Source organism: Paramisgurnus dabryanus, chromosome 14, assembly GCF_030506205.2.
Source record: "Paramisgurnus dabryanus chromosome 14, PD_genome_1.1, whole genome shotgun sequence".
NCBI classification, from domain to species: Eukaryota; Metazoa; Chordata; class Actinopteri; order Cypriniformes; family Cobitidae; genus Paramisgurnus; species Paramisgurnus dabryanus.
In genome coordinates this window covers 20,399,801-20,415,333 of record NC_133350.1, presented here as the reverse complement: position 1 = coordinate 20,415,333, position 15,533 = coordinate 20,399,801, and the positions used below count along the sequence as shown (strand labels likewise).

The 15,533-nt window shown below is 37.5% G+C and overlaps 1 protein-coding gene across 1 annotated transcript in view; it reads right to left on the bottom strand.

Moving 5' to 3' along the window:
• The window catches only part of tafa4b (TAFA chemokine like family member 4b), a 46,710-nt gene that overhangs the window by 11,818 nt on the left and 19,359 nt on the right, over window positions 1-15,533 (bottom strand). Inside the window, exon 4 of the mRNA XM_065242119.1 lies at window positions 4,281-4,436. Coding sequence (XP_065098191.1) covers window positions 4,281-4,436 — 156 coding nt within the window. The remainder of the gene's footprint in view (window positions 1-4,280; window positions 4,437-15,533) is intronic.

Below are 15,533 nucleotides of genomic sequence, written 5' to 3'. Positions count from 1 at the left end.
TGATGGTGTAAAAATCTAAATATTGAGAAAATCACCTTTAAGTTTGTCTGAATGAATTCCTTTAAAATGATAAATACACTTTTAATATATTTACGGTAGAAAATTTACAAAATATATATTATATATCTCTATCTAATATCTTAAAGGGGGGGTTCAATGGTATTTCATGCATTCTGACTTTTTAACACAGTTATAGAGTTGTTTCCTCGTGCTAAACGTAGGCAAAGTGTCAAAAAAGCAGTTGGACATGTTACAGAGTATTTCTGTGCCGAATGCACTTCGCCAGGGTACGTACAAGTTTCGGAAAGTTTTTTTCGATTACAGGTCCAACTGACGTTTCAGGGGTTTTCTATAAGTATCACTTCTTTATATGGGCACTTCCCCCAGAAAACCCCGCCCACCCGTCAATCAGCGGGAGACGCTAGAACATACAAACATTCACATCACGCGACAGCTTTGTTTAATTTCAAAACTTAACAATGGCATGAATGAAGAAGTGTGTTTTAGGATGTAAGGAGAAGAAATCCAGCCTTATGAAAACAATGGATATAGTTTATTATCCGGGATAGCAGCGGAGTTTTGCGTGTGTGTTTGATGCACTGGATTTTCCCAACCGGGTCATGACGAGTTGCACGCGGTAAGTAAGACTTCTGTCTTATGTTGGAAATAGTCGCGTGTGCATATTAAATAAATGACACGAACATGTAGTGAATCATAAGTTAAAACAGTGTTGTATAGTGTTGCATGACTCGTACTCGCTCCACCCGCGGTAGTAACTCCTCCTTCTTCATTGTTTCGTACGTTATCGGAAAGATTCGGTAAAGCTAATCTTTCTTTTATAAATCTGATTAAACTAAAGACTTTTCGGAGATATAAAGGATGTCATACTACTCTATAGGTACTCCAGACTAACATCAGAAATGCAGAAACAGCGTGTGTTACGTGAGCTTTAATGATTTTCAGCTTTAAAAATTTATATAATTTTGCTCCATACAATACTGTTGGTTATTTTTACAATCTACCTGTGTAACTTATGACTGGTTTTGTGGTCCATGGTCACATATGTTATTGTAAGCACCATGCTCAACCACTTGAACTTTGACAACACATTTTACAGCAATTGACAGTATTTCAATAAAAACAAGGTAAACTTGTGGGCATAAAATTTTTATCTGGGGTTATATTTTATACAAAGCGACATAAAGGTATACATTTCATCAGTATGTGTGTTCATGGGGATCAATCCTTGATCTTTTGCACTACAAATGCCATGCTTTACACTCTAAAAAAACAAACGGTGCTATATAGCACCAAAACTGTTGATTTGAATCGTAACCATAGAAGAACCGTTTTTAGTGCCATATAGCACCGGTGAAGCACCGGTGAAGCACCTGTGTAGAACCATATAGGGGCCATATAGCACCACTATAGCACCACATTTGGTTCTACATAGCACTATATGGTTCTACACAGGTGCTTCACCGGTGCTAAAAACGGTTCTTCTATGATTACGAGCAAAGAACCACTTTTGGTGCTCTATAGCACCGTTTGTTTTTAGAGTGTACCAATTAAGCTACTGTTCCCAAAATGTGTTTTGTGATTGCACCCTAAATAACAACTTACTCCAACCCAAGCCCTCCACTTCCACACGCAGTTAAAATACTCTATAACCTACACTGAACTATGTTTAATCTACTTTTAGATGCTTTAGATGTTTTTACACAAACCATTTGTATGAACTAAACAGCACTATACAGCAAAGGGTGTCTGATTCAATTGCTTGTTTATGAACCTGCTCGAAAAAGGTATTTGGGAAAGCTTTTAAACATATGGCACGAAATTCAGCTTTTTTCCGTGCCTTGAGCACAAATGTCTTTTTCGTGACACTCGTGACAAATTTCTATAAATAGTTTTTCGTGTCCGTGGCACAACTTTCTTTTTCGTGTCATTTTATGTATTGTTTTCTCATTTTTTCCCCCTATTTTTAAATTATTGTCGCTTGGGGTTTGATTTGGGGTTTGGGTTAGGATCTACTTTTATGTATTGGTTCTACATGTTTTTCTTCCACTTTTAAAACTATTCTCGCCTCGAGTTGGGGTTATAATTGGGGTTTGGGTTAGGATGTCTAAAAATGTAACAGAAAGTGATTCTTATCCCAACCCCAAGCGACAATGGTAGAAAAATAGGAAAAAACTATGAGAAAACAATACATAAAATGAAACAAAAAAGAAAGTTGTGCCACGGACATGAGAAACTATTTTTAGTTTTTAGTTTTTCAAGGCATGAAAAAAGCTGAATTTCGTGCCATGGACACGAATAAATTAATAAAATTTTGCGTGACTATAACATGACTTTTCGTGAGATCTGTCTGGAACTGATGTCATTTTGCTATGCTACAGTTACACATTATTGACTACTTATTACAAAAAATGTAGTTAATAGTGTTACTAGGATGCTACTTCTGGTTGATATAGCTTCTTCTCAACACTGTCTGCCATAAGTTATAGATATATGAAGCTGAAAATGTGTGTGTGTGTGTGTGTGTGTGTGTGGTCAATGTGAAACTGATGAGCAGAGGGATCGAGAGATCCAACAGTGGTGATGAGAGGTGAGGAACTGACCCTCAACATTTCCTCAAACAGGTCAATCATTCAGACTCTATTATATCAGTACAAAGCCAGCATGACCTTTGATGTGAGCTCTCGAACACACACATTCAACCTCTCTCACTTAATTTCATGTATTGCTTTTGTACATGTATGTGAACATTACCCATACACAAACATATCAGCTCTAGATATGCCCATTGCAGATACATTATTATCGTTTCGCAACTAGTAGGACACAGATGCATTGAAACTACTAAAATGCAGCAAACTGTATGAGGTAATGCACAAAATAATACTACAGTATGTAAAGCCTGAAAGCACTTTTAGTTGCTTTGGATGAAAGCATCATAATGTCTGTACTATTTTAGTACAAATTATATAACACTTATTTAAAGCAACTTAAAGTGCATTCAAACCAATTTTATTTTATTTCATTTTCTCGATTACATTTGTTTGCTTTATATTTCAATCTCTCACATATAGAAAATAGTAAAAATGCATAGGTCCCATTTTAGTCATTACATGAATAAGAACCATGAAACAGGGTCATGAAATAGGATTTTTCCCCTAGAACCTTCTTACTTTCTGTCAGGGTATTTTATCTCAGGTGTCAAAAAAGACAAAGCAGAAAAATGTCTAGCAGCATTTGCCCCCTTGCTTTCATGACTTAAGAAACCAATGGGACACATTTAGACCTCTTTTATCACCCAAACTACACTCTCTTGTCCTAAACCTATAATAAAGGCATGGTGTAGCCACATTTCTCATATTAACAAACAATAGCCGACATTAAAAATGTGCATATTTTAAATTTTTTGTGTATAAATATATATGTTCATGTAGCTTTATGCATCTGCCAAAAAAGCACCATAGAGCAACAGTATTTGCAAGCAAAGCTACAACAGCTTGCTTAATATATCATCCTTTAACCATAAACTTAACTATGATTTATACCAAAAAAACATGGCTACTATTTAAACAAGTTACCACAACATATCCATGGTTTTTGGAATGTAGTATCCAAGGTTTTTACTGTAGTAAGTGTAGTGTAAGGGACATTACACCAAGCAAGAAAATCAATGACATACAATCCATACACTGTCAGAAATAAAGGTACAAAACTGTACCTTTTCTGTCACTGGGGCTGTACCCTAAGTTTCCGTTTGATAGCTTTACAGGAATACAAAACAGAATACAATTTTGGGTAGATTACCGTACCTTAAGTAAAAAAATATGTACCCTAGCTGTCAGTGGAGCACCATTTAAAAAAGGTAATTGTATGGACCATTAGGTACAGATGTGTAAGCATACCAATACCAATATGTACCTTTGAGACACTAATATGTATTTTTGAGGTACTAATAAGCTCTCTTTGGTCCCAGAACATACTTCTGGGGTACTAAAATGAAATCCTTAGGTGCAAAGGTGTACTTTTTGAAAGGGTACAGCCCCAGTGACAGAAAAGGTACAGTTTTGTACCTTTATTTCTGAGAGTGTACTATTATGGGACATACAAAAAATGTATTGATTCACTGATTCCTCAAATTATTCAAAATGAAAAAAATGCCTAAATCTCATTCAATACTACGGTATCTCAAATTGTATCTTTAACACTTGGATGTTCACCTAAAAGAACACATAAATGGACATCAATAATGAAACGGTACTTACACTCCACACAAGATGGTTGAGCTCGTGTAGTCCCAGCCACCTGCCCTGGAAAACAGGAACACTTGACTGTTTGTGAACGTTCCTCGATCTTGTTCTTATTGCAGCATCTGTGGATGGCCACCACCTCACAGGTTCCCTGTTTCACCTGGTATGAAGCTGAGGAAAAAAACAGAGAGATGAAAACATGATGAATTTCTCTTGTTGATCTGTGCATTGTCATCTCTTGCATTGCACTGCTAATGCCAGTTCGTAATAAAATCATACACAAAAAGCAAATATTTGCTTTGTTCAGTGCTCACATTGCTGCTATACTGTATAACTACTACATCTAGTAGTTGGCTATTTTCGGGGAGTGCATAATATCACTACGCCTGCCCTGCTGCAGCAGCAAAGTCTTTGATTATTACGCCACAATGAAAGTATAGTTCCTAGCCATATCTGCCAAGAAAATCTTTTAATTTTCTGTCAGTCTTAGTACACGGTGTAACTACAGAAGAGTCAAGTTTTAAATAGGGGAAAAATATCAAAACTCTTTGGTAATTTTTTAGCGCGATGCTAATGGTCTAATCAGATTCAATGGATTGTGCTAAGCTATGCTAAAAATGCTAGCACAAGACCCGAGATCAGCTGAATGGATTCCAAAATGGTAAAAATCAAATGTTTAACTCTAGGGGAGCTGGAAAATTAGCATATTTTCAAAAAAAGTGTAGTGTCCCTTTAAAGTGGTTCACTGGCTCATAATCATAGGGGAACCATTTTAATTAAGTGCCATATAGCACCTATGTATCCCCTGTGTAGAACCATATTGTGCTCTGTAAATCCATAAGTGTGGGTATACTGGTGTTATATCACCCCGTATGGTTCTTTGTAGGTGCTATATAGAACTAAAAATGGTTCCCCTATGAATACAAGCTTTTAGTGCTATTTAACACCAATTTTTGTAGAGTGTAGATGAGGTAGAAAAAAAAACCTTTTCTGAAGTGCCAGATCAATTGTTATCAATTTTCAGCAGCAGAGCAACCAATAGCTTGTCCCGGATATATTACAACTCCTTGGTGTTTAGATAGTAATACAAGAGGTCAAGATGAAAAGAACAAATGCCAACTTGTATATAAGTATGTAAATATTCAAAGTTAATTTTCTCTCGCATTTAGCCCTGTTAATCTTAATAAACCACCAAATACTTGAAATAAACATTTATATTTAATGAGAATGGCAGCAGCAAAAGGGTTGCCAGTTTTAATCTCTCACTCTCTCTTTTACTCTCATTGGCAGAGCAGTATGAACACAGAGCTCTGTTTCTGTAAATAAGAGGCTCGAGCTTTGGAGTTTTTACAGCCAGCCATTATACACGAGTGCTGAATCACAGCCAAGATTTGTTTCAAAGAAAAGTGGGTTCCTCCACGCAGCAAGAGGCTGAGTAGAGCCTCGGGTAAAGAGGTAATGAGACTGGCCAAAATGCATTATGACATTTATGAGCTTTTATAACAGGTGGCTAGAAAAAAAAACATTCACTGTGTGGACAAAGAAAGGAAAAGTTATTAAATGCCATTAACATTTTTCACATAATGTATGTCAGTGAATTGACAGTTAATGCTTACTGATATATTTATGTGCAGTATAACCATCTGTCCTGCTATCACAAGAGAGGGAGAAAGAAAGCGAGAGTCTGAACTACAAGCAGGTGACATGGATTTAAGGTGATCTTGATCCGTAAGTCACTTCTCAGGGGACATTGTTGGCAAAAATCCATTTACAAAAGAATACAGAATACGAAAGGTCTGATGTGTGTCTGATATTTATTAGAATGAAATGAAATATAACCGCAATACATACACTGGGAAAAACTTCCAATGCACCATTGAAAGAAATGTTAAGGGTGTATTAATTCTAAGCTGCCGTCAGGTCCTCATGTAAGTTCCTACCTATGAGTTTGGGAAGTGTGATTATGATGTGCATTAGCAAATGTGCATTACAAAGCTTAATATTTCATAAGATGTGTAAAAAGCTTTCCAGATATATTTTGCAACCACAGAATATGACGGCAAGAGTTTTGTTGTCCTCTTCTTTATCAACAGTGCACACCAACTAATTTATACAGCCAACATTATACAACTTATAGGGATACAGTGGACATTGAGGGACATGTTAGATGACCTAGATTTCACAGACGATCTTGCCCTCCTGAGCCATAGTATCAGCCAGATGAAAGAGAAAATGCGTCTCAAGCCAAGTGGGGCTGGCAATAAACGCAACAAAAACAAAAGAGCAACCCAGTCTCACCCCATGGCGTCAATATTTGACGCCACTTGACCATGCGTCAACAGTTGACGTGGAGGGTATACCTTTCGCGTCATTTTTTGACGAACTGGGGACTTCAATACTATTAAGTCCGTTGCATTCTCTTTCCTATTTTCTTACCATTTTCGCGTCGGTTTAGGGTTAGATTTACATAACGACATCCCTACCCAAACCTAACCCTAACCCCAACGCCAGGTGACAACTGTTTAATTTCGCGTACCTAATAGTATTGAAGTCCCCAGTTCGTCAAAAAATGACGCGAAAGGTATACCCTCCGCGTCAACTGTTGACGCATGGTCAAGTGGCGTCAAATATTGACGCCATGGGATGAGGATGTGTTGCAAAAGAAAAACAACTGGGAAGGCCAAATCTGTGTGGTGCAGAGGAATAGAGCTGGAGACAGTGAAGGAAATTACGTACCTTGGGAGTGTCATTAGCAATGATGGAGGGACAACCAAGGATGTCGAGGCTTGAATAGGAAAAGCAAAGGCTGGATTTGCCCAGCTTAAACCAGTCTGGAGGGCCAGGAGCATCTTTCTCAAAACCAAGCTGCGGATCCTTGAATCAAGTGTGAAATCCATCCTGCTATACGGATGTGAAACATGGGGCCTGACACAACTTAACATCAAGAAACTCCAAACTTTCATCAACTCAAGACACTTCATCCTTGGAATCTGGTGGCCCAGGACAATCAGTAACCAAGACCTACTGGAAAAAGTAGGCCAGGAACTAGTGGAAATCACCATCAGAAGAAGAAAGAGGAGATGGATAGGCCACACTTTAAGAAAGCTGCCTGCATCCATCACGAGAGCCGCTCTGGAGTGGAACCCTCAAGGAAAGAGAAGGAGGGGAAGACCGCGGCTGTCTTGGAGAAGAGGTGTCATCAAAGACCTAGCTAGAGCCAACATCTCATGGCAGGAGGTGAAGAAGACCACACACGACCGGAAACGATGAAGACACTTCACAGAGAACCTATGCTCCCGAAGGGGACGAAGAGGATTAAGTCAAGTAAGTCAAGTCAACTGTATTTTATGCATTCTGACTTATTAACAATGTTTAAGAGTTGGTTTTGAGTTGGTTTCTAAAGTTAAACAAATGCAGAATGCACTTCGCCAGAGCTTCTGAAATTTTTTTCGAATACAGGTCCAGCTAAAACGTATCATTTCTTTTTATGGGCAATTCCCCTGGAAAACCACGGCCACACGACAATCAGCGGGAGAGCGAGAACCGTGGACGCTAGAACTCACAGGCATCACTTCACGCGACAGCTTTGTTTTATATCAAGACTCAACAATTTCATGAAAGAAGAAGTGTGTTTTCGGATGTAAGGAGAAGAAAGCCAGCATTATGGAAACAATGGATATAGTTTGTTTATACGGGGTATGGCGGAATTTTGCGTGTGTGTTTGTTTAACGCTGGATTTCACTGAAAAGTCCCAACCGGGTCATGAGTTGCATGCAGTAAGTAAGACTTCTGTGTTATCTTGGAATAGACGTGCAAGTGCATATTATATAAACAACACGAACATGTAGTGAATCATAAGTTAACAAGTTATTGTTGTATAAAGTGTTGACTCGTGACTCACTCCTCCCGCAGCTCGTAACTCCTCCTTCCGAAACTGTACATTATTGGAAAGAATTGGTAAACGGATTTGTCTTTTATAAAACACTAAAGATAAGAAGGATGTAACCTTACTCTATAGGTACTCCAGATTAACATCAGATATGCAGAAACAGCTTTTGTTATGAGAGCTTTAAATTACATTTTCATGAAACATTATTGAATTCAATTAATGAATTAAAATTCCAGTTGAACATTTAATTTAATTTTGTCCAATTGTGCAATAAGTGCAATAAAATGTAATAACAAGTTTTTGTTATATTTAAAAAAACATGTTTTTATGTTTTGACTCTGACATACTGGACTTATTCTATTCTATTCCTCACAAACACACACACAGACACATATACGATGGTTTCCATTTCATCAGGCCATGCCCTCCATCCAGCCCTATGATGTAGAGTTTGTTTGACAGCTTCCTCCTGGGAAAGATGGTGCTCCTCAGCTTAGAGAGGTCTCCTTCTTTCTGCTCTTCCTTGTCTTTTCATTACCTCATGGCATTCTTCTCCTGAGGCTCCAAATGTAACCGAATAACCCTCACCACCCAGCCCTCTCTCTCCAACACAAACCTCGCCGTCTGGGCTTTAATTAGAGGAAGCGTGTGGAGTCCAGGGGGCGACTGCTTACGTGCTGCTCGAGGGTCCGACTCGCTCCATCTCTGTCAGGTTTGACATCGCTGGATAAACGACAGATAAGGGGAGATCTCTAACTGTGACTATGACTGACATGACGGGGACTCGATTCTGCACTCGCATTGGGAGATAATAAATGATGTGTATTCGTATTCTGGAGATGAGGGGGTGGGGGAGCATTTTGGGAAAGAGAGGTGCATGACTTTTATGCATCATACGAGAAAGTGCTTGAAATGTATGATTTTGCATTTAAAGAAAAGTCATTGATGGCCTTGCTTGAATCTGTAACTGCTGATATGGCAATTAAATTTGTTACACTTTAATAAAATATTCAAATTTCCTGAAAGGTTATTTTTGCACCTTAGGTTCAATTCATCAAGAACCATTTTTGCTGCATTGGTACATTAATGCATGTACATTAAATATTATCCAGATCAATAATCAACAGGATTAAAGGATTACATTTATGCATTTGGCATATCCAAAGTGACTTACAGTGCATTACAAGCACAACACACAATTATATATGATTAAAAACAGAAGCCTATTTTTATCAAATTTAAATACAATGTTAAATATTTTCTAGGAAAATGTCAAAATTAAATATACCAACATCTGGAGTTCCATGAAAACTATTTTCATAGCCCTTGTCATAAGATACTTTCTTGTTAGCATGACTGCATTTCCTGGAAGCACAGCGTGCAGTTCAATCTGTGCCTGTACTGTATTTCTTGTGTGCCTTGTTAGTGTGCAGAGAAGAAAAAGGTTGTTGGTTCAGTGCTCAGGGGAAGACATCCCATCTCCACCAAACCCCAAGAACAAAACGCATACTGCCTCCTACTGGCATAATGAGGTCACAGAAAAGAAATGAGCACCCATACAACTTTACTTCATTCCTCCACCCACATCCACACTAACAACCAATCTAAGTAGCTTGCTTGCTTCCTCTGACACACACACACACTACTGAATGGCATTTTGGTGCCTTTATATTTTATAAAAAACAAGAGTATATAATGTTTACAAAATCTGTAAAACACCGTCTTAGAAAAAATGGTTCCTAGCTTTCACTCTTACAGTACCCTTTAAAAATCTCCTAAGATGTACCATTTAGGTACAGCTAAGTATACATTAGGTACCCCTAAGATACTAAAATGCACTTTTGGGATTAGTTTAAAACAGGATTAGGCCCAGACTGAGACTGATCTCACGAAAAGTTGTGTTATAGTTAAGCAAAATGGTGAAATTTTAAATTCAGCTTTTTTCGTGCCTTGAGCACGAATGTCTTTTTCGTGAAACTCACACAAAATTCATGCCATGGACACGAATAAATTAATACAATTTTGCGTGAATATAACACAACTTTCCATGAGATCATGTTGACTAGGCCTTAATTTTATTAGGAACTAGTTTTAACAAACATGCCTTACTTGTGTGTATTTGAGGGCAACAAAGGGCACTGATGTATGTCAGTGCAAGTTGTTTTCAGTTTGAACAGCTCTTACATTTATTTTAGTCTAGGACTAGTCTAATCCCTGTCTGGGAAACCGCCCCTAAAGGTACAAATGTGTACTTTTTGAAAGGGTACTGCCAGAGTGACAGCTAGGTCCATGTTTGACCTTTTTGTACTAAAATGTGCTTTTTTATTCTTTAACATAATTGAACTGATTAGTAATGCAGCCACAATAAGCCACATGATGGCTTTAAATGAATCAAAACTGGCTTTTCTGCTAAACATAAAACCAAAACAAACATAATTGATTAAAAGAACAATAATTAATCAAATAAAAGAAAATCTAATTTAATGTATCATGCAGAGACTTCTGCATATTAAAATTGTTTTTATTATACAATTAGGTAAAGTAACCTAAACTGTCAGAAAAAAAAAAAATTACAAAACTGTACCTTTCAGTCACTGGGGTAAAATTATATACATTGTATACTATACAACATATTGAAATGCCCTAAGGACCTATTGTGTACCATTAGGGGATATTTCACAAGACTTTAAGATGTCAAATAAATCTTTGGTACCCTCAGAGTATTTGTAAAGTTTTAGCTCAAAATAGATAATTTATAATATCATGTTAAAATTGCCACTTTGTAGGTGTGAGCAAAAATGAACAATTTTTAGGTGTGTCCTTTATAATGCAAATGAGTTGATCTCTGCACTAAATGGCAGTACTGTGGTTGAATAGTGCAGATGAGGGGCAGTATTATCCCCTTGTGACATCACAAGGGAGTCAAATTTCAATGACCTATTTTTTCAAATGCTTGCAGAGAATGGTTTACCGAAACTAAGTTACTGGGTTAATCTTTTTCACATTTTCTAGGTTGAAAGAAACACTGTGGACCCAATTATAGCACTTAAACATGGAAAAAGTCAGATTTTCTTGATATGTCCCCTCACTCATGCCTGACTCACACCTCTGTCTCACACAGTCAGGCGTCACCTCTTGGATACTCAAGACATTTGAGGTCCGACACATCTCTTGCCCATGGGACTACTGCCACCCACAAGCCACAAAATTGAACTCTCACAGCTTTACACCCATTTTTTTACATGTCTAATAATGAGTAATAAGGTTTTACGCCAATCATGACTAAACAGACAAAAATGTGATACGATGAAAACTTCACTTTCTGTGTCTGTCATCTGTAAAAATCTGCCTCTGCACCATTAAGCGCACTACGCATGACTCTACTGATAATCGTGTGATTTTGTGCACCTCCTCCTCCACGGCCGGAACGCTAGAATTAACCGCTTGGTTTTTCACCGTAGCCATCTTGTTCTGGAATTTAAAGCGTTGTTGTGATGGTCTCAGAGTAATAAATCTCAGATCGGCCTGAAATCAAGTAAGATTTCAAGCATGGCTGACTGTCTCTATCCCTGTGGCGGGCGCATCTGGGTGTCGAGCTAAACACCATTACCTTGAGCTGATGGGGCAGCCAGGCGATTGATATATTCTGACAGTGTGAGAAGGGTTTGCCTTTGTGTGATTTATCAAGAAGCATGTCTTTCTGCTGTCAATACCGAAATGGTGTGCCATGTATCGCACCAAAAGGGCAGATATTTGGTGGCTGTGTCTAAAGGAACTTCCTATAGTTCTCAGACAGATGCCAGAGTACTGCGCAGTTGTTTTGCATATGTATCATGGAAATATTTGGGAATTGCCTAAATTTTATTATAGTGAATTTGTGAAGTAGTATAGTAACATTTAGTACCATAGTATATATCAATGTATCATGTATCCATGCTGAAGTCAGCAGCTCAGGTATCACTTGGAGGTATTACTATTTAAAACCATTGCTGTACCACCACACCACATAAGGTTGGTTTATTACTAGTTGATCTTTATCATAACTTCCACCATCACAAATATGTGACACTGTTTAGGAGCATCAAAGTTTGATTTCACATTGATTTCAATATTTGACATGACCTTACTCAGACGATATTAAAGATATCAAGATTATGTCAATCATATGCTTACATTACACTTATGACAAGATTTCTTAAAGATTTGTAGTCTCTATTAACTGTAAACAATATGTACTATAACAATACTGTAAGTATACATGTATGGTTACATGCAAGTTCATCCTTTTTTAGTAATATTGCCTGCAAACCTAGTTAAACAATATTCCATTTATTCTACTATACATTTAACAAATCACAAAGTCTAGAAAAACAATATTAGCAACCCCCAGTTCAAACACATCAGAAACTTGCGATGCTAATCTAACAGGTGCAGAGCTCAACAATAATGATAATCTAATGCCCTGGAGCCAGTGTCAGCGATACCACCATTACTTATGCAAACGCTGCATCATATTTGGTTTGTGTCCACATGTAGTAGAGCTGCTGTTGAGCAAGGAGAGAAAAGAGTAAATAAGTGGACTTCACGTGTCTTATTGTGATTAAAAAAGCTACATGCAACTAGACGCACAACAAAACAAAACAAAATACATTTGAATGTCAAACAATGCTGATACGCAATGCTTGTGGTGCAAGATGCTGAATAACAGTGATGCAACTTCTCATGGTCTCATAGACCAACAATTGAAACACAGGAATGCAAGCTGTTTGTACCTTTGCTGTTGCCATGACAACAGACACAAGTCATGTTTCACTATCAATTGGGAACCGGAATAATTTTGTCAAAATGTCACATTAATTTCTTCCTTCAAAATGCACATTTTATGCAAAATCCACTGGTGTGTTTGGACATAAATATTTGTTGGTGGTGTGTGAACATAACTCTACAATGAAAAAAATCCACCTCCCTTTTTTAATGCCCATTAAACCAACGCAATCTCATTAGACATGCTGTTTTGATTTTATTGTTAATGTGATGTCACACTGATAAAGCTCCGCCCAAGGCCACTCACTGACTGGTTAATTTTACCCAAAAGCTTTCCAAAATGTGTTGGTTGTCTAATGCGGATGAAGATATTATTGTCTCAGACTATTTTAACCAAAAGCGTTCACTGTCTGTTGGTAAGGGAGTAAGGAGCTGTAGCTCATTTGCATTTAAAGGTACACACTTGAAGCAGCACTTTTATGCTCCCACCTAAATAGGGGCATTTTGGACACGCTATGACAAATGATCTGTGGGGTATTTTGAGCTGAAACTTCACAGACACATTCTGAGATTTATGTTACATCTTGTAAAAATGTACATAGTATGTGCCCTTTAAACTTTATGTTTGTTTCTATTGCTACAACTGCTTCCCAGTGAATCATTTAAAATGTATTAATGATGTCTCTCTATTTTATGTTAAATTTATGTTTTACATACTTTTAAAAAACATACTCTTGTATGCTATACTGCCCTAAAAAAGCCAAAGTGCAGTATGCATTCGGTCAAAATTGAGTTAATGGTTAAAATGGGCTTTGTTAGATCTGTTGTTTCTTGTGACAAAGTCTCCTGGTTCAATTTTGTCCCATTTCAGAGAAACGTGTGTGCCAAAATTGCAGTAACATGTTTGACTGGCTGGTGTAAAAAAAACTTTCAGGGCATTTTTCTCGGTGTTAGTGTTTGCGTAGTAACTGCACTTAGCCTTTGTAGGGCAGTATAGCTCAGTGGTAGAGCATTACATTAGCAGCACAAAAAGACATGGGTTCAAACCCAACCTAAACTGACAACAATTTGGATAAAAGTGCCTTCTAAATGCATAAATGTAAATGCAATGTAAATGTCTTTTGCCCTGAAGTTACTGAAGATGTGGACAAACCAAGTAGACATCTGAACCACTGACTAGACCAGACCAGCAGAGAAAGTCTTTACTGTTGAGCCCTGAGGTGATTTTTACACTTGAGCTGCCTGGTGCAGACACCTCATTTATCCACAGATCTATGCCTCAAAACTCACTCAGTATGACTGCAAAACCTTCTTGTCAGATAGAGAGAGAAGTAAAATTGAAAATATGTGTTTCTACTGTATACATCTCTCTTTCTCCAGCTTCACTAATTGTAAGCTTGAAGTCACAATGAAATTAAAATTAAAAACTAAAAAATTTTGTAATATTGTGGTATTTTTTACAATTGACTTCTATATCTGCGAGCTTTATTATAAAAAAAATTATAATCTTTAATAAAAAGCGGTAATCTTCTCCCCTCACGATTAATGGCGCGAGCGCAAGAGTGCAAATCCATCCATCAATTCTCAATAGACAAATTCAAATCCCGCCCTACTTTTTTCTCATTTCAAAAGCCGTTTCACTCGGATATACATCGCAACGGGGAAAATAAGACCATTGCTCCTTCCGTTTCATTGTGACATCATTTTAAAATACCCATCCAAATAAGCTACAGATTTGCTTCACTAATACTAAACAAGTCACTAAAGGCCGTTATTTCCCCGCCAATGACGAGTTTTTCAGTCTTTCTGCAATACCGCTATTATCCACTAGGTGGCCCTTCCGCAACTTTTTAAACTCGGAAGTATTGCCCTATGGCAAGCTGCTGCATGTCCGTGTCTGTTTTAAAGATCGCTCTGAATGGGATCTCTATGAAAAGTCCGTCACAAAAATGGAATTATCTCTGCTTTTTGCTCAAAATGTGGTGTTTTTGCAGAAACCTACCCATATTCAAAAGCTGATTACAAAAGAACTACTGAAGGTAGGATGAAACGTTTTTTTTTTGAAAGCAGAGGGTCTGTTCTTTCATTTGGTATATTGTATGTTTATATATTTGAAGAAGAACATTTTCTGGAAGACATTAAACTTTTGTGAAAATCATGAAAACGCTGGCGCTGGCGCTGGCTGGCAACTTTCTTTAAAAATGCTGGCGGTGAAAGAGTTAAAGGGGACATTTCGCAAGACTTTTTTAAGAAGTGAAATAAATCTTTGTTGTCCCTATAGTACGTACTGTATGTGTAGTTTTAGCTCAAAATACCATATAGATAATTTATTATAACATGTTAAAATTGTCACTTTTTAGATGTGTGCAAAATGGTGTCGTTTTGGGTGTTTCCTTTAAAATGCAAATGAGGTGATCTCTGCACTAAATGGCAGTGGCATGGTTGGATAGTGCAGATTAAGGGATTGTATCATCCCCTTCTGACATCACAAGGGGAGCCAAATTTCAATTACCTATTTTTTTACATGCTTGTGGAGAATGGTTTACCAAAACTAAGTTACTGGGTTGATCTTATTCACATTTTCTAGGTTGATAAATAGCACTTAAACATGAAAA